At 45.8% G+C, this 25,243-nt stretch overlaps 1 protein-coding gene across 1 annotated transcript in view; it reads left to right on the top strand.

The window, feature by feature from the left end:
* MIPOL1 (mirror-image polydactyly 1) overlaps nt 1–25,243 on the top strand; it is a 308,085-nt gene that overhangs the window by 65,585 nt on the left and 217,257 nt on the right. Inside the window, exons 2-3 of the mRNA XM_083166788.1 lie at nt 19,294–19,454; nt 24,561–24,684. Of these exons, the coding sequence (XP_083022914.1) occupies nt 19,321–19,454; nt 24,561–24,684 (258 nt within the window). The 5' untranslated portion in view covers nt 19,294–19,320. The remainder of the gene's footprint in view (nt 1–19,293; nt 19,455–24,560; nt 24,685–25,243) is intronic.

Genomic DNA, 25,243 nt, shown 5'->3' with positions numbered 1-25,243 from the left:
TCAAACTATTCAATGTCGGGTTTGTTTTTTCTGACCATCGAAACAGATTAGACAGTTGGAAACTACGTGGATTGGCGAAAACGGATTCGACCAACCAGCGGCTGTTCTCGACCATGAAAATTCGACTTAAAAAAAAGAATCTGCATGAGGGGTGTCCTGGACGAAAATGGCAGAGATTGTAAACTGATGGGCCATATCACCCAACATTTAATACTACCCCCCCCCCCCCCCTTCACATAACTTGTTATTTATTTATTTGTTTTGCTTCATGTATAACTGCTTTTGTTATTGTATATAAGCTTGTCAGTAAATTATCTCTTTACGAAGTGCCAATTACTGTTGTTGTGTTTTTGTTTGTTTTCCCCAGATTCCACAGCTGGTGTTTGTTCGTCTCTCCTTGTAGTTCTTCTGCATTGCGCTGCCTCTGTTTGATGATGTCAGAGTAGTGTCGGCCACCCAGAGGGATTCACACACGTTTATCACACAGCTGTTTGCACTAAAAACAGTAGCACAGTACCGTTCCAAACAATCCTGTAAGAAGCCACACTCATGTACAGGAGGAAATGCTTGACTCATCTCTGCTCAAAAGCCTTCCTACACAGATTCGGTCTTTACAGATAAAACCAAGGAAATGGGAAAATACTTAAAGACAGTCATTTCCAAGTGAAACAGTTCTGCAGAATATTAATGTTTTGCAGCTGTGAGAGGAGCACGCAGAGTTTTTCAGGGTGGCTAAAAGGCATAAAATGTGGTGTTTTATTGGAACTGGTTTCTGTACTAAGCTGCCAGTACACCAGAATGAATTTATATTGGTTGCCAACCCTCCGATGACTCTATTTTTGGCTTATACTTTCTTTCCTGCAACTTTTGCTGAATACATTACTTAATCACCCTGGTTTCCTTGTCTAACTTTATCCTCGTCTTCATCACCTACGGTAGAAGAGTTGTCTATTTCTGTTGCCCAGTGATACCATATGACATGGCCTTCGCTGTATTGGATCCAGTTCTATCCAGACGCTGCCTTGTACCCTGTCATGGGCCATGGGAGATAATGTGAACCCATGCCAGGAGACCAGATAGATTTTTCTTTTTTTATGTTTAAGTCGGCAAAGGTTTGCAGGAGAAACAGACCCAGGGTGGCCAGATATTGTATAAAGAGGCAGTGGACATGCTCAGTGTGCTGGTCATATGTTCCGTTGTGTTTTCCAAATCTGGCTGACTAGCGGGGATAGGATTAGGGAGTTTTTCCAAGGTGCTGCTGTAGTCTGGCGTGTGGCAGAGCTGAAAAAGTGCCTGACAAATCTTTTCAGGCGTTTTACGGAAGTCCGGAATTGGTAGGGGGTGGAACATAAATTTGGGGTTTGGCAGGACCTTGGCAGTTGTGTAAGAAATATCCATTTCTCTTCTCAGTCCACATAAAGACGTCTGGGACAGCTCCCAGGACCCTCTGTGGCTGCAGTTTGGCCAACATTTGTCAGATGCATTTATCAGTGTCTGTTTTGTTTGGGACGAAGGACCAATTGTGTTGTTCTTTTTATATAGTGTTAGAACAAATAATTTTAAAATGGATTTGGGAGTTCAAAATAGTGAATCTCTCTCTGTATCGCAAAAGTCATACTTCGTGGCACCAGTAGCGGGATCTAAAATGAAACAAAAATAAATAAAAATTATTGAATTCCCCCCCCCCCCCCAAAAAAGAGAGATTTATTTATTTGTAAAAACGTCATGTGTTAACTTTTATCAATGCTACATGCCTTTAGGGAATAGGGTCAATAGGTCGACATTTATAATGCCAACAGTCACAATGCCGACTTAACTAAAATATAGACATTCTCTGATGAGATGTGAAGTGTTGACCTGGTCAGACTGTTGACATTAGTGTAATCCTGGGTACACACCAGAATGATTTGGCCTCAATTCCCCTAATTTCAATCCAATCTTGACCGATTGTATGTAAATTGGGCATGTTTTAGCATGTTAAGGTGCCCACACACTAGAAAGATCTGCGGTCGTAAGATGTGCGCATAAATTAACCTTGAAATCTTTTTTCCGTCCTGGGCAAAAGATTTCAGGCAAGCGCACATCTTTACCAAAGATTTTTCTTAAGATCCTGTGTGCGTTCCTATGGATCTTTTGTTAAATCTTCTGATCTTTTGTGCAGCACGTAAGATCAGAAGATTCAGCTAATGTAGGGTACACACCAGGGCGACCCGCTCACGATGCACATCATGAGCGGGTCGTCAGTGTCTCGTCCGACCCGCTCACGGTGACGCGGGGGGGCACGACCAGCTCACGATATGCACCGTGAGCGGGTCCGATCCGATGGCGACCCGCACGCGGCTGTATGGTCGTCATTGAGATCCTACCTGCAGCAGGTAGGATCTCAATAACGACCGACCGACCCGCGGGATAAAGATCCACGGGAGCACGCAACGGACCAAAATCGGCCGATTTTTGACCGATTATCGGTAAACATCGGACGATTTATCGGAAATCGGCCAATCGGCCCAAAAATCTTTCTAGTGTGTGGGCACCTTTAGACCCGATTATAATGTGATGCGCATCCCCACTGGTCGTTTGCAGATCCTACCTGCTGCAGTAAGGTTTTGAAAACCATCCCTTCAACTGGGTACAGATCGTGATCAGATCATATGCAGATCGTGTGCTCCAACAGATCGTGCGACCATCGTATGATCGTCTCAGGATCTGCTTACGATCATGATCGTTCAGGTGTGTACCTTACTCTCTTCTCCCTTCCTATTTCCTCTGTCTCTTCCCTACAACTTTTCTTCCTCCCTCTTTCCTCTGTTTCTTACATGACTCTTCTTCTTCACTCCTTTCCTATTTCCTCCGTCTTTCCTCTCTCTTCTCAAGTGTGGCACCAAATATATTGTGTCGAAATGGTCAATATATGAAAAGATCAACAGGATTTTCTCTTGTTTGAAGGTGTAAATTTCATCGATACACCGTTTCATGTGTTGACGATGTCAACCTTTTGTCTAGAATGACCCTGTGCCTGTCGGCCAATCGGTGTTGCCCTATTGACTGTCTACCATTTGGACCGGCTATGCCTTTCTTCTCAAACTGAATTATACCCATGTATCCTAAATATACCCAGATACTTATTTTTATTTAATGTTTTTTCTATGTGCTCGGGTACATTTTGTTTATATAAGAACAATTGGGCTGCAATATTCCTAGAAGACTCATTGTAAATAATAATGTAAAAGATAAATAATTGTTACTACGTACGATTATTTTGTAAGAAAACAATAATAGAAAATTAGATTCCGTTGCGCTTAACAATTGTTGACGGCGATAGAACAAACTGGGCAACAGACAGACTTGGAGGTAGGAGGGGGTGTGGTATGACTCACCGACAGTCGGGATCCCGAAGTCATTATCCCGACGTCGGGATCCCAACTGCCTGGCCTCAGACAGCGTGGCCAGCGCAACAAAGCCACCTATTCTATTCTCCCTCTATGGGGGTCGTGGACCCCCACGAGGGAAAATAGCCGTTGGGAACCCGGCCGTCTGTGTTTTAACAGTCAGGATCCCGACGTCGGGTTAATGACTGTCGGGATCCCAACTGTCGGGACCCCGTCCGGCACCCGTAGGAGGGCCCTGCTTGCAAGCTTACAATATTTAAAGAAACCTAATACAGAATTGCTGCTTCTTGTTTCCCAGTCATTGTAATGCACTTATTGGTTCTCTATATATTTCTAGTGTCTGTGAAACACTGCCACCTGTTGGCAGCGAGTGAAACTACATCTCTTTTTCTCTCTCACAGATGCACAAACACAGAGGCAATCACAAGGAAGCAGACTAGCTTACAGAGCATTTACTTTGAGTGGGCTTACTAGGTGGTTCATAAAACAAGAAGATTCCCATGAACATGAAATGAGCAAATATTCTAAAGCCCCAGTCACACTAGCCGATGGGGGCCACAGCGGATACAGTTATCGGTACACACTGAAGGATATCGCCCACGATATCGTTCTGTGACGTCACCGGTACCCGCTTAATATGCAGGTTGCTTGGCTACATTGACAAACTGATCTGCATGTTTGTAATCACCATTAAATACACGTGGGAGCGCCCATCATAGTGATATCGAGTGCACACACTAGACAATATCGTAAACCAGTTTTGATAGTCTCTCCGTGCTTGAATGGGTTTCCTCTGGGTACTCCGGTTTCCCTACATAATCCAAAAATATACCAGTAGTTTCATTGGCTCCCAAAATGAATCCTAGCTGTTCAAGTGTACACGTTTACATTTGTAATATAGATGGGCCAAGTGGTTCTTATCTGGCATCAAATTCTATGGGGTAAATTCACGAAGACGGGGCTCTTTTGAAGATGGGATGTTGCCCATAGCTAACTATCAGATTCTACTTCTTATTTATTGAGCACCTTCTAGAAGATAATAGATAGAATCTGAATGGTTGCTATGGGAAACATCCCATCTTCAGTAGAACACCCAACTTAGAAAATGTACCCCTATGTGACTCGGTTTGGGCTGATTTCACCCGTTCCCGACAGATCGGGAAATCGCGGTCCTGTGCTCATCAGATCTGAATCGGAGGTCGGACTGGCATGCAGGTGCGACCTCCAACCTCCCTCCCGGCGGTGGGCCGGGCGGGGAGCAGGGGTCTCATGCAATCCATCACAAGTATAAAGGGCGGCATGTGGGGTGTGGTATATGGTCCCGACAGTCGGGATCCCGACAGTCATTAGCCCGACGTCGCGATCCCGACTGGCCGGACTCAGACATGGGGACGAGTGCAACAAAGCCCCTTGCGTGCACCGTGGCTCGCTGCGCTCGCCATCTATTCTATTCTCCCTCTATGGGGGTCGTGAACCCCCACGAGGGAGAATAGCCGGTGGCCGTCGGGGACCGTGAGTGTCAGGGTTTTGACAGTTGGGATCCCGATGTCAGGGTAATGACTGTCGGGAAACTGTCTGGCACCCCCGCATGTGATGGCTCACATGCTACCCTGCTGCCCGGGAAGGTCCCGGGCAGCTCGCAGGTAATTGGCTGGGCATACACTGCTGGGAGAAATTGCAGTAGTGTATGCCCATCTTTAGGCTTCTGAGTGTATAAATGCGACTTGTCTGCATCTACGCTCATTGTTCAGTCCATTTTTGGTCGACTCCAGGGCATTGCTATAATCTTAAGGAAGAGGTTGTGGTTGCATTTGTTTTTGTAGAGTGAGTGGCGGCACACACCAGAACGATGCACATCGTGAGCGGGTCAAACGACAATCGTACAACCCGCTTTTGATGTGGTGGAGCCTACGACCCGCTCAGGAACTGCATCTGATCTGATCGCGACCCGTACCCACTTGTATGGTCGTTTTTCAGCATATAGCATAGATCAGGGGTCACACTTTACACTTAAATGTCTAAAGTGTGACCCCTGATACCCCTATACTCTTTGGCCTAGGAGAGGACCCCATACGGTACGGGCACTTATTTATTCGCTGAAGTTGCTACTTATATAACATCAATTTAAATCTGCACCTTGAGAGTGTATCTGTTTTCATTTTGAGGTTGTGAATTTCGACTGAGGCCCACAAAGGTCGAGAACGTTAAATGTAAAACCATCTACCCCAATAGGAAAAGCGGGTTCATATTCTTGTTTTTCTGTCGGTTTTATTTGTAGGGGGTGGTATTACCAGGTACCTTGCAGCATCCAAGTGGGAGCGCACAATTTTTACTTTGTTAATATTACCACACATAAGTGCTTTATCTAAGCAGATACAATTGTGAATACAAGTGATCAACATTATATATAACAACCACTAGAGGGAGTAATCTGGTTTTGTAATGTCTAACTGGACATTGTTTTAGCACTCTTGTATTAAGTGTTTGCTTCTTGTTTCTTCTGTGATAAAAATCCCCAAATAATTAGAGATACCAGTAAATGGGAGTTCTTGCAATAGTATTTTGGCATTTAATAAACCACTTTGGCGTAAAGAAACTACTTCACAAATTCTTACTGATATTTTTGCCCTCTCCATAACTTTGCTCTTCCCAAAATGGTTCCATGGAATTTGACAGGGACAAAACCAATTGTCATTAATGGAGAATATGATGGTATTTAAATAATAAATAATGACTGCTAATACCCAAGCAAACCCTTGTCTGAATGGGTCACAGATGATTAAAATAGAAATAATAGTTAGAGGTGTTCCTTAGTAGAGAAAGGTCAATGATCCTTCCAGAACCAAGCTATAATAGGTCACTCTCAAATGACTGAATTTCTCCTTGAGAACACCCAAAATGGCATTAGTTCATCAATTACAGATGGGGCCGGCCTGGTCTTTGCAGGGGATGGCAGAAGAATCGCCAGCCGCCATCCTCCGCCAGCTGCCATCTGATCTGCAAAAGGGGACACGCGCATGAGATGCGCGCGCATCCCCTTCCGACGGCGCTTCCCCCGGGTCCTTGCCGGCGGTCACCCGGGGTCCCCACCAGCTCCCCGCTCTCCCCCACCGCCTCCCCTAACCCTGTCCGTCTCCCTGAAGCGGAGACGGACAGGGTTCCCATCGCCCCGCCGCCCGGAAACTAAGACGCGCGTGCGTGTGAGACGCACGCGTGTCTCAGTCAGATGGAGCGCCTCGCTGCTGGCGGATCGCCAGCGGAGACAATCTGGCGATTCGCCAGCAAGATGGAGGCTGGCTCCATCTGTAGGTAGATTTCAAATGTAAGGCTAGGAGCAGTGCAGTTGGGCTGAGAGATTATGGGGATAGAGTCACCTTTGATCCAATTATGATTTAAATTTCTTTTTTAAGTGTATTTTAAACCCTTCTTTATGCTAAATTTAAAATGTACTGCCACTTATATGGTGCAAGTAAACAATAAAACAGGTCACTACAAACAACTGAACACCCCTGAAGATGTCTGATTGGACAAAGTGCCTGATTCTGGTTCACTCGCAAAGCACATTTGCTAATAGACAAAACCATGCGCGCTGTAGGTTGGGGCTGTGTGGAGTTAGATTGGATGCGGGACCATTTGTCTACAACAAGAAGATAGACAGCCATTCGGTCGACACCATTAGTTCGACAACTCAATAGGTCGACATGCCATTAGGTCGACATTGCCATTAGGTCGACAGTCAAAAGGTCGACATGGTTTTTTCACTGTTTTTTTTACCCAAATGTCGACACAGTCGACATGGACACAGTTTGAAGTGAACCGCAGCCCCTCGCATCGCTCGCAATGCTTCGGGCACGGTGCCTCGCTGCTCTCGGCACACTATTATAATCTAACCCCACGCCGTAGTGGATGGTAGGGTATGAAATACCGCCTGTCGGCTCAAAAAACAGTAAAAGAAACCATGTCGACCTTTTGACTGTCGACCTAGACACTGTCGACCTAATGGCAGTGTCGACCTAATGGTATGTCGACCTATTGAGTTGTCAAACTAATGGTGTCAACCTAATGTCTGTCTATCTTCTTGTTGTAGACAAATAGTCCGGATACCGTTAGATTTGGGTGGGGTTTGTATTTCAAACTGGTATCTATATTGCAGTGTAAAAATAAAGCAGCCAGTATTTACCCGGCACAGAAACAAAATAGCTCACCCAAATCTAACTCTCTCTGCACAGTATGTTTCTGGAAATATATGTATAGTTTTTATGCATATTTGAAATGTAATAAGTCCGTCTTCACTTTAACCTCTGAACCTGGTGATCGATTCAATGGGCGGTAATCAATGCCTTTTATCGCCAGTCACGGCGATACTGTTTTTAGATTCGCCATCAATTCGCCGGCTTTTTTGCGGCGATTCGCCATGCATGGGGATTCGCCGGGACTCGCCGAGTCACTCTATTCAACGTGGCTGAGATTCGCCGCCCCTAACGGCGAATCTCAGCCAATCCGGCGTATCCCTAAACAGCTCCATTACTGTAGTCAGTGTTTAAGAAATTGCAGTGAAATGCAAAAAAAAATGCAAATTACCCTGAAAAAACGATTCCAATACAGCAGACTGCAAAAGCTGTGTAATCTCCTCAAAGGCCAAACGAAGGAGTGAGGTGGGGAGGAGATTCATGGGTATTGAGGTGAATCATGGGTAAGAACAGTGCTTTGTGGGAGAAAAAAAAAATACCAGAAAAAATTAAATATATATTTATATAGCACTTCTACAACCATAAAATCACACAAGGGCAGCAAATAATATTAGATTACACTTGCAGAGTTAAATTGAACACTTAAAACCAATTATTTCAGAAGTTTATATAAAAGTTCACAATAAAAAGATGACGAGGGAAACTCGGTGAAGAACAGCGATAAGAATCAAGAAATAGATTCGCCAACTTCTCATTGAATACACTATTGGCGAATCCCGGCGAATCCCAATGAAAAATCCTATTGACAAAGCCCGGCGATTTGCAGCGAATAACATATGGCGAATTGTCCTTCATTCGCCGGTCGCCATTGGCGAATATAGCTCATTGAATAGGGTGATTCGCTTTTGGAGCTCCAAAAATCGCCGACACACACGAAAAAATCACAGATTCGCCATAAAACTTGGCGAATCTGCCTCATTGAATACCGCCCAATGTCCCTCTCACAGGTTATTATACTAACCTTTGATTGCAACTGCTTTATATTTCATCCCCATTATGGGACTTTTTTTATTGATGGAACCCATTAATAATGGATTATTATGAACCGTATACAGATGTTTTTTTTATTTTGTTTTTTACTTTAGCTGACATTGCCCCTGATGAAGTCCTAACGGATGAAACCTGTAGGGTTATTTCTCTGCATTTCTCACATTCTGAACAAGATTGTTAGATATTTGCAACTGTGAAAAACTCAACAAAATGTGCGCAGTACTACAGTATGTTTTGAATGTTGAAAAAATAAATTATTGATTTTACCATTGTTTCATATTTTATAACGTAAATGGTGAGCCTTTATTGTGCGCACTTCTATATTCTGCTGATAATAAATAAATATATATATAGGGGCGTGGCCTAGCGTCAGTCAAACAGGAGTCTTGCGAGTGTAACCAGCTCCAACCTGCCAGATGCTGTGCGCTGGCCGTTTATGCTCTTAACTTGCTATGTATGGAGCCGCCAACCTCGGTAAAGTTATCCATTACTATTTTTTTTATATATATATATATACACATATATATAAAAAATAGAGTGGTGGTTGCAGAAGTGGGGCTACAGCTCCATCCAAAGTTCAAGTGGAGAGCCCATATTTGATCTTTGGACTATGTTACATTATTATTTATTTATGAACCGTTTCTTATATAGCGCGCACATATTCCGCAGCGCTTTACAGAGTATAGTTGAACATTCACATCAGTCCCTGCCCCGGTGGAGCTTACAGCCTATATTCCCAACCACATGCACACACAGAGACATTGTTGGGAGCCAATTAACCTACCAGTATATTTTTGGATTGTGGGAGGAAACCGGAGTACCCGGAGGAAACCCACGCAAGTACGGGGAGAATATACAAACTCTGCACAGTTAGGGCCATGGTGGGAATCGAACCCATGACCACAGCGCTGTGAGGCAGTAATGCTAACCATTACACCGTCCGTGATGCCCTGCATCCCTATCTCTGGAGCCACCATTGGATAGATAGTTTTTTTGTATTGCAATTAATCTCAGTATATGCAAAATTGCTAATAAGTAACCAGTAATTAGCTTTCCTTGGTCATTTTCTAGCACTTTGTTTTTATACCTATCAAATGTTTCCATTATCCCTTTGTGTATTATTGTTGTCATTACATTGCTACTTGTTCTGTTACATGTAAACAGCATATCCTCAGTGATTTGCACTAATGTGACTTGAATTGCCCTGTCAGTCTGATATTGTGATGTCAAGTGGCTGTCTAATTGAATACTGCAACTCGTTGTTTGAATGTGCCTGATTCTTTGTGATCTGCTGAAATAAGATCAGCTTAATAATGTAGTGTTGTCCCTGAAAATCTGTAAATTCACCTAATGATATGCTATCAGCCTTCGCTTACATGTACATTCCGCAATGCTGTGGCACCCATCCAATGACACATTCTCAGACAGGCACCAACCATGTCAAATTATCAGTATCAACTACCTGCTACACAAAAGTAATCTGTGAGTGAACTTCTGCATAATGAGTGTAACTGCAGCCTTGCTGACCGTCCTGGAAGGATTTCTCACAACACCCTTATAATAATTACCTAAACATACTGCATCCTGCAGCAGAGTGGTAACTAGTACTTTGTGGGCCCCATAGCAAAATCTTGAAAGGACCCCCACCACAATTGTTACTACAATGCCCCTTAGGGGGACGGAGGGGTATGAGAGACAAAGGGGTTGATTTAATTCAGCGCGCTGTCGGAGAATGCCAGTACTCATGGGTATTTAGTCCAGCATTCTCCGACTACAGGGTCCTGCACTAAGGCACAGAACAGCATTGCTGAGATAGTTTGGTTGATTTTCTGCTTGCACCCCTAAGGCATCGCAGGGCTCCCTCTCTACGGCATTGGGGATTGGTTGCTGAGCCTTGGGGCCCCCAAACTGCTGGGCCTATAGCAGTTGCATCCCCTGCCACCTCTATAGTTAAAGCTGAGATACCACAGGTCCGTTGCCGATCTCTGCATATGTCAGTCACTTTATGGAACCCAGTTACTGAAACAAAGGGTTGTATTTATCATTCAGAAGCCTCTTCGGCATTAAGTAGCCACTGCCATGCCCACAAATCTCTATGGGAACAGCGATGTTATCCGGCAGGCAGGTTAGTCAGGTCTAATCCTGGCAAAATGATTTTGATAAATTATCACTTAAAAGTACTTCTAGCTTACAGGGCACCACCGCCACCAGAGTGATTGGCAAGAGTCCCTCTAGAAGTGCACACCCAGATGCACAATACACTGCTTAGACCTGATAATTCCATTTATGGCACACCAGTTTGGCTGTACATACATGAAGATAATGCAACGTTATCCCCTGAAGATATAGATGCTATAGAATCACTTGGCAGATTCATATATTTAGGGGCCTATTTCCTAAAAATCAATAATAGATCCTTTATCATCATAATTTACTATTTCATCTTAGCCCGATCCCCGGCATTACCATCCTGGCAATAAGGCTGAGTTTAGCACTTCACCCAGCCAGTGAAGACTAATACCCCTTTTAAACCGCCGAAAAATCCGGGTCAGCGGCGGGTCAGACCCGGATCTTCGGCGGTGTAAATCCCTAACGCCGTGTCCCTTTACACGGGACTTCTACCCAGGTCCTGACCTGGGTAGAACACGGCTAGGACCTGGGTAGAGGGCGGTGTAAATGGGAACGCCTGGTCGGATGACCCGGCTCCCATTTACATGAATGGGGAACGTCCAACCTGCGGACCGCAGCGTCCGCAGGTTGGACGGATTGTCAGTCTGACACTGACAGCCGGCGCTGCTGTCTGCTATACTCTGCAGACAGCAGTGGCGGCGGGGGAGGGAGGTGAACGGATGCCTGTGTGCGGCATCCATTCACCTCCTGTCCAATGGCGGGGGGGGCGCGCGCGGGGACTGGGGGCAGCCTAGCAGCTTACCTTAGTGCTGGGCTGCCCCCAGCAGCGTTCCGGGTACGGCGGCGTCGATCGGCGCTTGAAGATGACATCGCTCTGTCATCTTCAAGCGCCAGGAAGGGGCGGGAGGGGGGTGCGGGCGTTTAAGCCCGTCCGGTTTAAATGCCCCTAAACGCCGGGTCGCACCCGGCTTCAACCAGGGTCCAAAAAGCCGGGTGCGACCCGGCGTTTTGGTCTAAAAGGGGTATAAGAGGGTACTCAGTATGGGATTCTGACTGTCGGGACATCCCGACAGTCGGAATCCTGGGCCATTTTAGTTTGATCAGACAGTAACTCCACAGTCGGAATTCAGTGTTCCGGCTGTAGAGTGTCAGAAAGTCCGTGGATCGGTGAAAACTGGTGCGGACTGTCAGAAAATCGGCTGTGAATTCAGCAATCCGCGGCAGTTTCCGATAAAACTGATCCAAGTTTAAAAAAAGTCAGATCTAACGCCCTTCAATGCTGTCATTAACGGCAGTATTGAATAGGTGAGTGCTGATGTTTTCCCTATCGGGAAATAATGTCACATATTGAATTCCCCTCTTAGGCTCCTAGCGCCACTGTCACCGGAAATTTACAATATCGAAAAAATTAAAGAAATAAAAATTTTTAATAAATGTTTTTTTCATATGATCAAAAATGTATATTAAAAAAGTGTTTTTGAATAAATTGAGCTTTGTACCTGGGCTTCTCCTTGAGAGGAGAAAAAAAAACAAGTAGGTAATTATGTCGGTAACCTCTAAAAAGTCTGCTTATCCTTTCAGATATTTTTTGTTGTATTTTGCTTTATGACATTATCACTGTGCATTAGCAATCATTAACTTTTTAATCTTTCTGTATTGTCCGGGAAACAAACAAATGATCCCCCCGTCTGTATCTGATAGCCCCTATGCAGTAATGTATCTCAGAAAATCTTATTCAAGTGTTGGCAAATACGCAGATAAAGCTGAAGTGAAAAGTGCCGCGATTGGTTCTCATGTTCGGGAAAGCTCTCTGGTCATGTGACCGGAGCAGCGGTATACAACATGGGGAACAGTAACCTGATCCACAGCCACTAGATGGAATCAATGGGTTGGGATAATTTGGTCTACAGCGTGTTGGTCGACATTGGAAAAGGTCGACATGGTTCTTGGTAGAAAGGTCATTAGTTCGACAGGTCATTAGTTCGACAATGTCTAGGTCGACAGTCAAAAGGTCGACATGGAGTTTTTCACTGTTTTTTGATCTGAATGTCAACACAGTTGACATGGACACAGTTTGAAGTGCACCGCATCCCCTCGCATCGCTCACTGCGCTCGGCACACTATTTTATTCTCCCACCGCGCCCTAGTGGATGGTAGAGCATGAAATACCACCTGTCGGCACATGTCGGCTCAAAAAACTGTGAAAAACCCCATGTCGACCCTTTGACTGTCGACCTAGACATTGTCGAACTTATGACTTGTCGAACTAATGACCTTTCGACCTAGAACCGTGTCGCCATTTTCCCGTGTCGACCTAATGAGTGTCCACCATCATGCTGCAGACCAAATGACTGCATCCCGGAATCAATAAGCAAATTGCTGAAAATCTCTGTGCTGTATACTGTAAGATTATATTGTGAGGCAGGCTTTATTATACATAGAGAATCATTGCTGCTGTAGTCATATATATATATATATATATATATATATATATATATATATATATATATATATATATACAGTATTATCTGAGAGCAACTGCACCCTGTATGGGGCATTGCGTCGACCACTGAAGAACGACAGGTCTTAGGTCAACACCTGAAATAGGTCGACATTGCTAAGGTCAACACTGTCAGAAAAGCAACACAAGCATTAGGGAATGTCGACAGTCAAAAAGTCTATATGAGGTTTTCGTCCCAAATGTCGACATGGACACCATCTAATTGTACAGTGTCCCCTCGCATGGCTCGCTACCTGTTGGCACATGTTGGCTCAATTTTTTTTTTTTAACTCATGTCAACCTTTGACTGTTGACCTTCCGCCCCTGTCAACCTTAGCCGTGTCTACCTTCAGTGGTGGACCCAATGCATGTCAACCTCAATAGTGTCCACCGAATGGCCGTATCCCATATGGAGCAAGTCCGTGCTGCTCATATAATACAGCTACATATGTGTCCAGATACATGTGTGTATCCATCTGTCCTCCGCACGCTGTATGGGAACATCTGAAGCAGAGAAAAGGGAGGAGAAGTGAGCCAGAGGAGGAGTGGCCCATGGCAACCAATCAGCTGCTCTGTATAATTTTATGTTATGGAAATGATAGTTACTTCAGTGCTGATTGGTTGCCATGGGCCACTCCTCCTCTGGCTCACTTATCCTCCCTTATCACTGCATCCTACATCTACCACTAGGAGCAGAGATGGGAGTTCTTTGCTACTCAGCTATATATTGTGTAGCAACCTTTATATGGAGAATAGGGCACCGCTATAAGACGCACGCGTAGATCTCTAAGCCTGGCTCATGGTTGAAATAATGCTGAACTTGTTCAATTGTTTCTTGCTACAGTCATTCAAATACTGTGCCTAAAATCTGTTCTGCACTGCTGAGCCCGGATAAGGATGGAGCAGTCCTGTGCTGGGAACTCTGTCTTTGTGCACTGTGCCATGCCTAAGTCATTGGCTGTAATGTCAATTTGCCAGAAGTCTGTGCCCTGGCATAGGTGTAACTTCTTCACATTGCAAAATAAATAAAGATGTATCTTAAGTGAAGAGTGACATTGGTGATGTTTTTTGTACTGTAATGTATGATACATATAGATGACAAAAAATAAAAAACAGAGAAAACTCTAACATATCAACATACATTGATGATATTTATATAAAATCATTATGCAGAGTACTACAATTTACAGGGAATAATCATTGAAATAGGGCTTCATACCTCTCCTTTAATCCTCAAAAATGTTACTGTTATTTGACAGATTGATAATGAAAACATTACTCTGGCACCACCACAGAAACCTCAGTATTGTCCTTACATTGTTTCCATCACTGTGGAGAATGCTTGTAAGGTAGGCCTGTTAGTCACAGATCTGTACGGCAAGGTGATATCAGGTGGAGGGTGTATGGCAGGGGATATCAGGTGGAGGGTGTATGGCAGGGGATATCAGGTGGAGGGTGTATGGCAGGGGATATCAGGTGGAGGGTGTATGGCAGGGGATATCAGGCAGAGGGTGTATGGCAGGGGATAGCAGGTGGAGGGTGTATGGCAGGGGATATCAGGTGGAGGGTGTATGGCAGGGGATATCAGGTGGAGGGTGTATGGCAGGGGATATCAGGTGGAGGGTGTATGGCAGGGGATATCAGGTGGAGGGTGTATGGCAGGGGATATCAGGTGGAGGGTGTATGGCAGGGGATATCAGGCAGAGGGTGTATGGCAGGGGATAGCAGGCGGAGGGTGTATGGCAGGGGATATCAGGTGGAGGGTGTATGGCAGGGGATATCAGGTGGAGGGTGTATGGCAGGGGATAGCAGGTGGAGGGTGTATGGCAGGTGATATCAGGTGGAGGGTGTATGGCAGGTGATATCAGGTGGAGGGTGTATGGCAGGTGATATCAGGTAGAGGGTGTATGGCAGGTGATATCAGGTAGAGGGTGTATGGCAGGTGATATCAGGTAGAGGGTGTATGGCAGGGGATGTCAGGTAGAGGGTGTATGGCAGGGGATATCAGGTGGAGGGTGTATGGCAGGGGATATCAGGTGGAGGGTGTATGGCAGGGGATATCAGGTGGAGGGTGTATGGCAGGGGATAGCAGGCGGAGGGTGTATGGCAGGGGATAGCAGGCGGAGGGTGTATGGCAGGGGATATCAGGCGGAGGGTGTATGGCAGGGGATATCAGGCGGAGGGTGTATGGCAGGGGATATCAGGCGGAGGGTGTATGGCAGGGGATATCAGGCGGAGGGTGTATGGCAGGGGATATCAGGCGGAGGGTGTATGGCAGGGGATATCAGGCGGAGGGTGTATGGCAGGGGATATCAGGCGGAGGGTGTATGGCAGGGGATATCAGGCGGAGGGTGTATGGCAGGGGATATCAGGCGGAGGGTGTATGGCAGGGGATATCAGGCGGAGGGTGTATGGCAGGGGATATCAGGCGGAGGGTGTATGGCAGGGGATATCAGGCGGAGGGTGTATGGCAGGGGATATCAGGCGGAGGGTGTATGGCAGGGGATATCAGGCGGAGGGTGTATGGCAGGGGATATCAGGCGGAGGGTGTATGGCAGGGGATATCAGGCGGAGGGTGTATGGCAGGGGATATCAGGCGGAGGGTGTATGGCAGGGGATATCAGGCGGAGGGTGTATGGCAGGGGATATCAGGCGGAGGGTGTATGGCAGGGGATATCAGGCGGAGGGTGTATGGCAGGGGATATCAGGCGGAGGGTGTATGGCAGGGGATATCAGGCGGAGGGTGTATGGCAGGGGATATCAGGCGGAGGGTGTATGGCAGGGGATATCAGGCGGAGGGTGTATGGCAGGGGATATCAGGCGGAGGGTGTATGGCAGGGGATATCAGGCGGAGGGTGTATGGCAGGGGATATCAGGCGGAGGGTGTATTGCAGGGGATAGCAGGTGGAGGGTGTATGGCAGGTGATATCAGGTGGAGGGTGTATGGCAGGTGATTTCAGGTAGAGGGTGTATGGCAGGTGATATCAGGTAGAGGGTGTATGGCAGGTGATATCAGGTAGAGGGTGTATGGCAGGTGATATCAGGTAGAGGGTGTATGGCAGGTGATGTCAGGTGGAGGGTGTATGGCAGGGGATGTCAGGTGGAGGGTGTATGGCAGGTGATATCAGGTGGAGGGTGTATGGCAGGTGATGTCAGGTGGAGGGTGTATGGCAGGGGATGTCAGGTGGAGGGTGTATGACAAGTGAGATCAGGTGGAGGGTGTATGGCAAGTGAGATCAGGTGGAGGGTGAATGGCAGGTGATATCAGGTAGAGGGTGTATGGCAGGAGATATCAGGTAGAGGGTGTATGGCAGGAAATATCAGGTAGAGGGTGTATGGCAGGAAATATCAGGTAGAGGGTGAATGGCAGGGAATATCAGGTAGAGGGTGTATGGCAGGAAATATCAGGTAGAGGGTGTATGGCAGGAAATATCAGGTAGAGGGTGAATGGCAGTGGATATCAGGCAGAGGATGTATGTCAGGGATATCAGGTAGAGGATCTATGGGTACTCTTTACCTAGAAGGGCGCCCACGATTTTGATCATAGGCATCTCAGGTAAAAAATCGCGTCGGTCGCATCGCATGCGACCAAAAAATCGCATGTGATATGACCGCCGCGATTGCCGCGATTTTACATAGGGAACAATGTTAAATGGGTCAATTGACCCGATTTAACATAGGGAACAATGTTATAAATGGCCCACAGACCCCAAATAGCCTCCCTGGGCCCCCCCAATTGTTAATGCCATCCCACGATCAACGTGAACCCGAAGCGTGGCGAGCGCAGCGGTACGCGTCCTCCGACCTTTTCATACCCCCACTATCCACGTCAGCGTGGAGTTGAGAATAGAAAGTGTGGCGAGCGCAGCAAGCCACCGAGCCCAAAGCGTGGCGAGCCCCGCGAGGGGACGCGGATAGCTGTGAAGCCCGCGAGGGGACGTGGATACCTGTAAAGGTATCCGTGTCCCCTCGCGGGGCTCGCCACGCTTTGGGCTCGGTGGCTTGCTGCGCTCGCCACACTTTCTATTCTCAACTCCACGCCGACGTGGATAGTGGGGGTATGAAAAGGTCGGAGGACACGTACCACCGCCCCTCGCGGGCTCGCTGCGCTCCCCACGCTTCGGGTTCACGTTGATCGTGGGGTGTCGTTAACAATTGGGGGGGCCCAGGGTGGCTATTTGGGGTCTGTGGGCCATTTAACATTGTTCCCTATGTTAAATCGGGTCAATTGACCCATTTAACATTGTTATCTATGTAAAATTGCGTTGGTCGCATCGCATGCAAATTTTTGGTAGCATGCGATGCGACCGGCACGATTTACATTTTTAAACGCATTTCTATGTAAAATCAAGGGCATCGCATGCCATTATAATGGCATGCGATGCCCGCGATGGGCGCCCCTCTAGGTAAAGAGTACCGATGTATGTCAGGGGATAGCAGGTAGAGGGTGTATGTCAGGGGATAGCAGGTAGAGGGTGTATGTCAGGGGATAGCAGGTAGAGGGTGTATGTCAGGGGATAGCAGGTAGAGGGTGTATGTCGGGATATCAGGCAGAGGTTGTATGTCAGGGTACAGCAGGTAGAGGGTGTATGTCGGGATATCCGGTAGAGGGTGTATGTCAGGGTATAGCAGGTAAAGGATGTATGTCAGGGATATCAGGTAGAGGGTGTATGTCAGGGAATGGCAGGTAGAGGGTGTAGGTCAGGTAGAGGGTGTATGTCAGGGGATGGCAGGTAGAGGGTGTATGTCAGGGGATAGCAGCTAGAGGGTGTATGGCAGGGGATAGCAGGTAGAGGGTGCATAGCAGGGGATAGCAGGTAGAGGGTGTATGGCAGGGGATAGCAGGTAGAGGGTGTATGGCAGGGATATCAGGCAGAGGATGTATGGAAGGGATATCAGGCAGAGGATGTATGTCAGGGATATCAGGTAGAGGGTGTATGGCAGGGGATAGCAGGCAGAGGGTGTATGGCAGGGGATAGCAGGTGGAGGGTGTATGGCAGGTGATATCAGGTAGAGGGTGTATGGCAAGGTGATATCAGGTAGAGGGTGTATGGCAGGGAATATCAGGTAGAGGGTGAATTGCAGTGGATATCAAGTAGAGGGTAAATGGCAGGTGGTATCATCAGGTAGAGGGTGTATGTCAGGGATATCAGGCAGAGGATGTATGTCAGGGATATCAGGTAGAGGATGTATGTCAGGGGATAGCAGGTAGAGGATGTATGTCAGGGGATAGCAGGTAGAGGGTGTATGTCAGGGGATAGCAGGTAGAGGGTGTATGTCGGGATATCAGGTAGAGGTTGTATGTCAGGGTATAGCAGGTAGAGGGTGTATGTCGGGATATCAGGTAGAGGGTGTATGTCGGGATATCAGGTAGATGGTGTATGTCAGGGGATGGCAGGTAGAGGGTGTATGTTAGGGATATCAGGTAGATGGTGTATGTCAGGGGATGGCAGGTAGAGGGTGTATGTCAGGGGATGGCAGGTAGAGGGTGTATGGCAGGGGCTGGCAGGTAGAGGGTGTATGTCAGGGGATAGCAGGTAGAGGGTGTATGGCAGGGGATAGCAGGTAGAGGGTGCATGGCAGGGGATAGCAGGTAGAGAGTGCATGGCAGGGGATAGCAGGTAGAGGGTGTATGGCAGGGGATAGCAGGTAGAGGGTGTACGGCAGGGGATAGCAGGTAGAGGGTGTATGTCAGGGGATGGCAGGTAGAGGGTGTATGTCAGGGGATAGCAGGTAGAGGGTGAATGGCAAGGGATAGCAGGTAGAGGGTGTATGGCAGGGGATAGCAGGTAGAGGGTGTATGGCAGGGGATAGCAGGTAGAGAGGGGATGGCAGGTAGAGGGTGTATGTCAGGGGATAGCAGGTAGAGGGTGAATGGCAAGGGATAGCAGGTAGAGGGTGTTTGGCAAGTTTCAGGCTTTATCTTAGTACTTTTTCCAGTGGAAGTTTTCCCTGATGCAAGATTTGGCAAAAGTAATGAAGAACAGACAAAAATATTTGTTTAACTTAATAATTTCCATTTCATTTTGTTTAGAATATTGGTCTACTACATGATCCAAGAATGGCCTCTGGTTCAACTCAAGAGATTAGAAAATGTAAAGCACTTGACTCAGGGAATATTCCAGTACCCAGCCCGAGGACCTTCTCTGCAGCCAAGACGTCAAGTCTAGGACAAAGTGATGCTCAGAAACCAAGGCAAGCGTCTGCTTGAGCGAGTGGCCTGCTCTGCGTGTGTGAATCTGTTTGTATATCTGCTTGGTTTAATGCAGTCTCAGAACAAAATGCTATTTGAATTCAAAATTATGCAAAGCTTGTTATAAGAATCCAATTAAAACATGAATATGAATCCTTAAGCCATCCATGGCCCACACCAAATGCTAAGTCTACGAGCAGTGATCATGTGAACAAAGGATGTGGTGGAACAGGTAGGAATACATTAATGCAGATGACTCCTAAACACTAGATTTACAGTTTATTATGAGCCTAAACAAGTCAGGCAAATGCTTCCATTTTTAAGTATAAACTTTAGGAGTTGCTTAATCTTGGGTTGGTTTATTCAAAACAAATCACCAATATATAATTCCAATGTATTAGTTTCCTCACTGATCCATTTTTGAATCCTCAAAGAGTGGAATATGGCTTAGCCTCATGAGCAGACATATCAGCCCCACCACCCCAATGCCGCACTCACGGCAACTAAGTACTGTATACCAGCATTCATTACTCTGCCTCAGCAATCAACCAATAGGATCATTGGCAGTTGTATGCCATAACCAATCATAAAATATGCTTGGTTTTGGTTACTTTACCAGTCCTGTCACCAGCTTGCAGTAGTTTTATTTGCCCTTTCCAACAAAGATACAAGGCCTTAAGGCAGGGATGTCCAAACTACAGCCCTCCAGCTGTTGTGAAACTACAATTCCCATCATATATCAAACAGGAAAAGATTTAAAACAACCGGCGCTTTACCTCAAAGCGGCTGCACGAATCTCTAATTTTAGCAACTACAACCTGCTAAAACAAACAAGTACATATGACAACAAAAAGGTGGTTTAGAGATCTCTGCGCTGCTTATCCTCTCAAAAATTGATGGTCAGGACTGTTGCCTCAAATAATGGTTTTCTCTGTATTCACCAAAGATGTTACTTCTTCAGTATAAGCCGAATCTCCACATATAGGACAGGAAAGAGAAACAGCAAGAGACAAACCGTCAGGCAACCTTCTTTATGTAAAACAAAACAGTGGAGTATAATCCAAAGGAAGGGGGATCCCAAAATCCCAATGTGGATAGCTTACACGTGCTTACAGGGATAACGTGAGTGGTAATCCTATCTGGGTATCTTTCTATGGGACCACCAATCAGTGCTTAAACGATGTTAGCTTACATGTGCTTACATGCAAGATGCTTGGGGTACCCATATAGAGGTATCTTTGCAGACTTCTATGGGACCACCACTTAAGTGCTATAAACGATGTTATCTTACATGTGCTTACATGCAAGATGCTTATGGTACACACAGAAAGGTATCTTTTTTTGCTTGAGTTTGAAAACAACAATGCTCACACTGTCTTACGTGATTAGAAAGCAGCGTCAATCATACAAAGGTATCTTTCTCTTTGCTCAGGACAGATGTATTTTCATATGCAACAAAGAAAACATCTCCTCATGGTGCAGATATGATAAAGACACAAGGCTTTATTTACAAAACAAAATATAAAATGACAGGCCAAGCCTCGTACCGTAGGTCAGGGATACAACAGCAGGGAAATGATTGGAAACCCGGGTAGCTCCTGCTGCAATCTCAACCTGGTCCTCTGTAGCGTGGATGGCCTTCTAAAAACACTCCTCCAACATGTTTCGACGCTCCAGGCGTCTTTTTCAAGGTGGAGTGTATGTGTGTGCACCCAGGGTATTTATCCCCCCTGCTACCGGAAATGGTCATAACCCGGAAGTTGGTGTAAAAACAGTTAATAGCCTGGAATTCATAAATAAATGAAAATACCAGTATAGCGTTATATGGATAAAACGTCCCGCCGTGTATAGTATATATAATGCGTGTCCCGTGGGACCGGGATCATGCTGCTATACAACTAGCGGTGCTTCATTTCCGCGATCACGTGATCTGCCCTCAATGACAGTATCCGGTCTGACGCTGCCGGCGTCAGATGCATCAGCGTCCAGAAGATGAAAAGAAACCATGTGATGTAAACAAACATCACATGGTCTAGTCGCGTCCAGACCACGTGATCAGCTCTCGCTGACAGTGTCTGGTCTGACGCTGCCAGCGTCAGATACATACAGCGTCTAGGAGATGAAGAAACCATGTGATGTAAACAAACATCACATGGTCCAATCGCGTCACTGATGAAACCTGGCACCGTCTACCAGGCATGATATGCGTGTCAGAATTAGATTGGTACTATGTGACTATGGAAACGCTCCTTTAAAGAAAAGAAATTTTTTTACTGGTTCTGCATACCCAGGTTTCCATTCTTAACAGAAGTGTATATACATATACAATAGTACAATATTTATCAGGTGGGTATACAAATATATAAAAATACAAAATTTCATAAAATCCATATGTATAAAAAAGTACAAAAATTTATAAAAATACACATAAAAAACATCAATATGAGCCATAATTCACTATATATAGACAGATCTTAAATAACTTTAAATCCTCAAAAACATTTCATATGGACAAAGGTGGAGAAATATGGAGATAAAAAAAATTATTATATTGCACGAGGTACATTTATTATTACTTCTTACAAAAACCACTTAACCTCAAATTCTGCATTAAGCCCATGAGGTTTCAGTGAATTTAAATCATATATGCATCGCATCTCTTTGCGTGCTAACCTCGTGTCTCTATTATTATTTCTCCAGTCTTCTTTAACCAAAGATATCCCACAAAAATTCTTTATCCCTTTAGTGGACTGTGCATGCTTTTCTTTAAAATGAGCTGAGAAAGGATGTGTCATCACTCCATTCGTGATGTTTCTCACATGCTCAGCCCATCTTATTTTTAACTGCCTTTTTGTTTTCCCCACATATAGGAGATTGCAGGTGCATTGTATCGCATAGATTGCATAGCGAGTGTTGCATGTGAGGAAATCTTTGATTTTGAAGACCCCATTTCTATGTTCCAGTTCTACCTGTTTGGATTTTGGACTGGGGCAGGCTTTACAGATTTTACAGTCGCCACAGCGATAAAAACCTTTATTCCTAGGGAGGAAACGGTTTCCATCCATAGGTAAAGCACTAGTGACTAATTTGTCCTTTATAGTGTTAGCTCGCCTATATATAAACTTAGGTTTATTTGGTAGAACTTTTTTAAGGGCTTCATCCCTGAGCAGGATATTCCAATTTTTATGAAAAATGGATTCTATCTTTTTATGTTGTCTATTGTATTGGGTACAGAAGGCCATAGCGAAATTAGTCTCATTGGATGGAAACCGTTTCCTCCCTAGGAATAAAGGTTTTTATCGCTGTGGCGACTGTAAAATCTGTAAAGCCTGCCCCAGTCCAAAATCCAAACAGGTAGAACTGGAACATAGAAATGGGGTCTTCAAAATCAAAGATTTCCTCACATGCAACACTCGCTATGCAATCTATTGTATCATTGTATCTTCACCATAGGGCTATTATAGAGATGAATGCACGCCACTGCTCGTGCTCCATAGCCAAGGGTAGGCAAATACTGCTGATGTAACTTATTCCCATCTCCCCTTGCTGTTGTGTCAACAGAACTGTGGACTATGCATTGTGGTACATACAGCTTTCTGATTTCCCCAGTGATAGAGCTGGTACAACGGCTCACTGATCATGATGCCAGCTATGAGACCATGGCTATCAATAGGGGCCACACCCTGACAGGGATGCGAATACATCTGGCTTTGGTTAAACTATACATCTGTCCCCATGTCTGAATTCAGTCATGTATTTTAATGCACACACTGTATACGTTCCATGCATGCCTGAGTCTTACAACTTATATAACTGTCCATCTTTGCCTTGCACAAATGAAACACTGTTGGATGATGCTCTATTTTGCTATACTGACTTATCCAGATACTATGTAGTTCCAGATGACTCTAGAAGCACGTCCCTGCAGTTCTAATGCATGTGCCACTGAACAAAACAGCAAAAGAAACTTTTCTTTCTAACTTTCAACTTATAATACCATGCTTTGCTAATGGAACAATTGGCGGTACTTGTTTCCTAGAACGGCCACAATCGTGAGTGATCGTGGCTCTTAATTAAGGGACACGATCCTCACGATGTGGCCGATTTGTAACAATTTTTTCACTTTGATTGACAGAAATCGGGTCAATCGGTCGGTCGCGACCAATTAAAATCGGCCGCGATGCGACCGACCGATTGACCCGATTTTTCCATAGACTTCAATGTTAAAAAATCTTTTAACATTGAAATCGGTCGGTCTTGTGCCATTATAATGGCACAAGATGAGATGGACTTGATTAAGTCCATCTCACATAGGGAAAAATGATAAAAAAGGTGAAATGGGCCAATATGACCCATTTCACATTTTTTATGTGCCCGCCATGACCCCACGATAGACGTGAACCCGAAGCGTGGCGAGCGCAGCGAGCCCGCGAGGGGCGGCGGTGCGCGTCCTCCGACCTTTTCATTCCCCTACTATCCACTAGGGCGTGGAGTGAGAATATAATAGTGTGGCGAGCGCAGCGAGCCACCGAGCCCGAAGCGTGGCGAGCGCACGCGTATACCTGTGAAGTTAAACGCGTCCCCTCGCGGGGCTCGCTGCGCTCGCCACGCTTCGGGCTCGGTGGCTCGCTGCGCTCGCCACACTATTATATTCTCACTCCACGCCCTAGTGGATAGTAGGGGAATGAAAAGGTCGGAGGACGCGCACCGCCGCCCCTCGCGGGCTCGCTGCGCTCGCCACGCTTCGGGTTCACGTCTATCGTGGGGTCTAGCACACTTATTAACATTTGGGGGGGCAATTTAAAAAAATCTGGTGAAAAAAAAAAAAAATCGGGTGAAAAATCGGCCGATCGGATCGGTCGCATCGTATGCGACCAAATTGCATGCGATGCGATCGATCCGATTTTTTATCTTACGACCACAACGATCTAAATCGTTGTGGCCGTTCTAGGAAACAAGTACCCAATTGGCTTACCCCCAAGTTGCCTACTTAATATGTAAAGGAGGCCTATGGGACATGACGGTACATGGCTAGTTGGGATAAGCGGGAGACAGCTGTCGTGTGATTGGCTCATGCTGAATAAATATTTTCTTGCTCCTCATTACAGCGACAGGCCAGATTCACATCACAATCCTGACAATCCAAACTCCGGAGCCCTTGAAGCAGGGGGAAAGCAGACCCTGACAGCGTTGTCACAGGAGGTGGATTATCTGAGACAAACCAATAAAAAGGTAGAGGTCACAGTTTCTCTATTCCATCCGAACACTATGACCACTGTCTGGCTGCATGTGTTTATTTTTTTTCTGTTTCAGATAAAAGGAACACAATTGCTGCTTTGTGCTGCTCTTTTTATTTTTGGGGGTTTTGTTTTCTTTGTTTCGTCTTCCCTCTATTAGATTGTGTAACTACCACCCCTGGAGCTAATTTATCCCATGAGATTACTTCGAAATTCAGCCACTGCTGCCACCAGCAGGAGCTTTAATGCTCAGTTTGTAGAGGAGGCGTTCACAGGAGTGTACCACCCTTGCCAAAGGCCTACTTGTGTACACTACGTACATGTGCTGCAGAATCATCCACACTAGAGACACCAGGCTGTGACATTCATTTACATCGGTGACTTTTCATCTTCTTTAATTCGCTGCACACCAAATACGATTTTAACACTATCAGCATAGCTGCCTACCCTCCTGCATTCTGCAGGAGACTCCCTGAAATAGCAGCAATCTCCCTCTCTCCCTCATTAGTCTCACAATCTCCCTCATTCCACCTAGCCCACATTACAATGTTACA

Source organism: Crinia signifera, chromosome 12 (assembly GCF_055691185.1).
Source record: "Crinia signifera chromosome 12, ASM5569118v1, whole genome shotgun sequence".
In the NCBI taxonomy this organism is placed as follows: Eukaryota; Metazoa; Chordata; class Amphibia; order Anura; family Myobatrachidae; genus Crinia; species Crinia signifera.
Note: the sequence above shows the minus strand (reverse complement) of the source record. Positions and strands in the feature narration are given on the sequence as shown.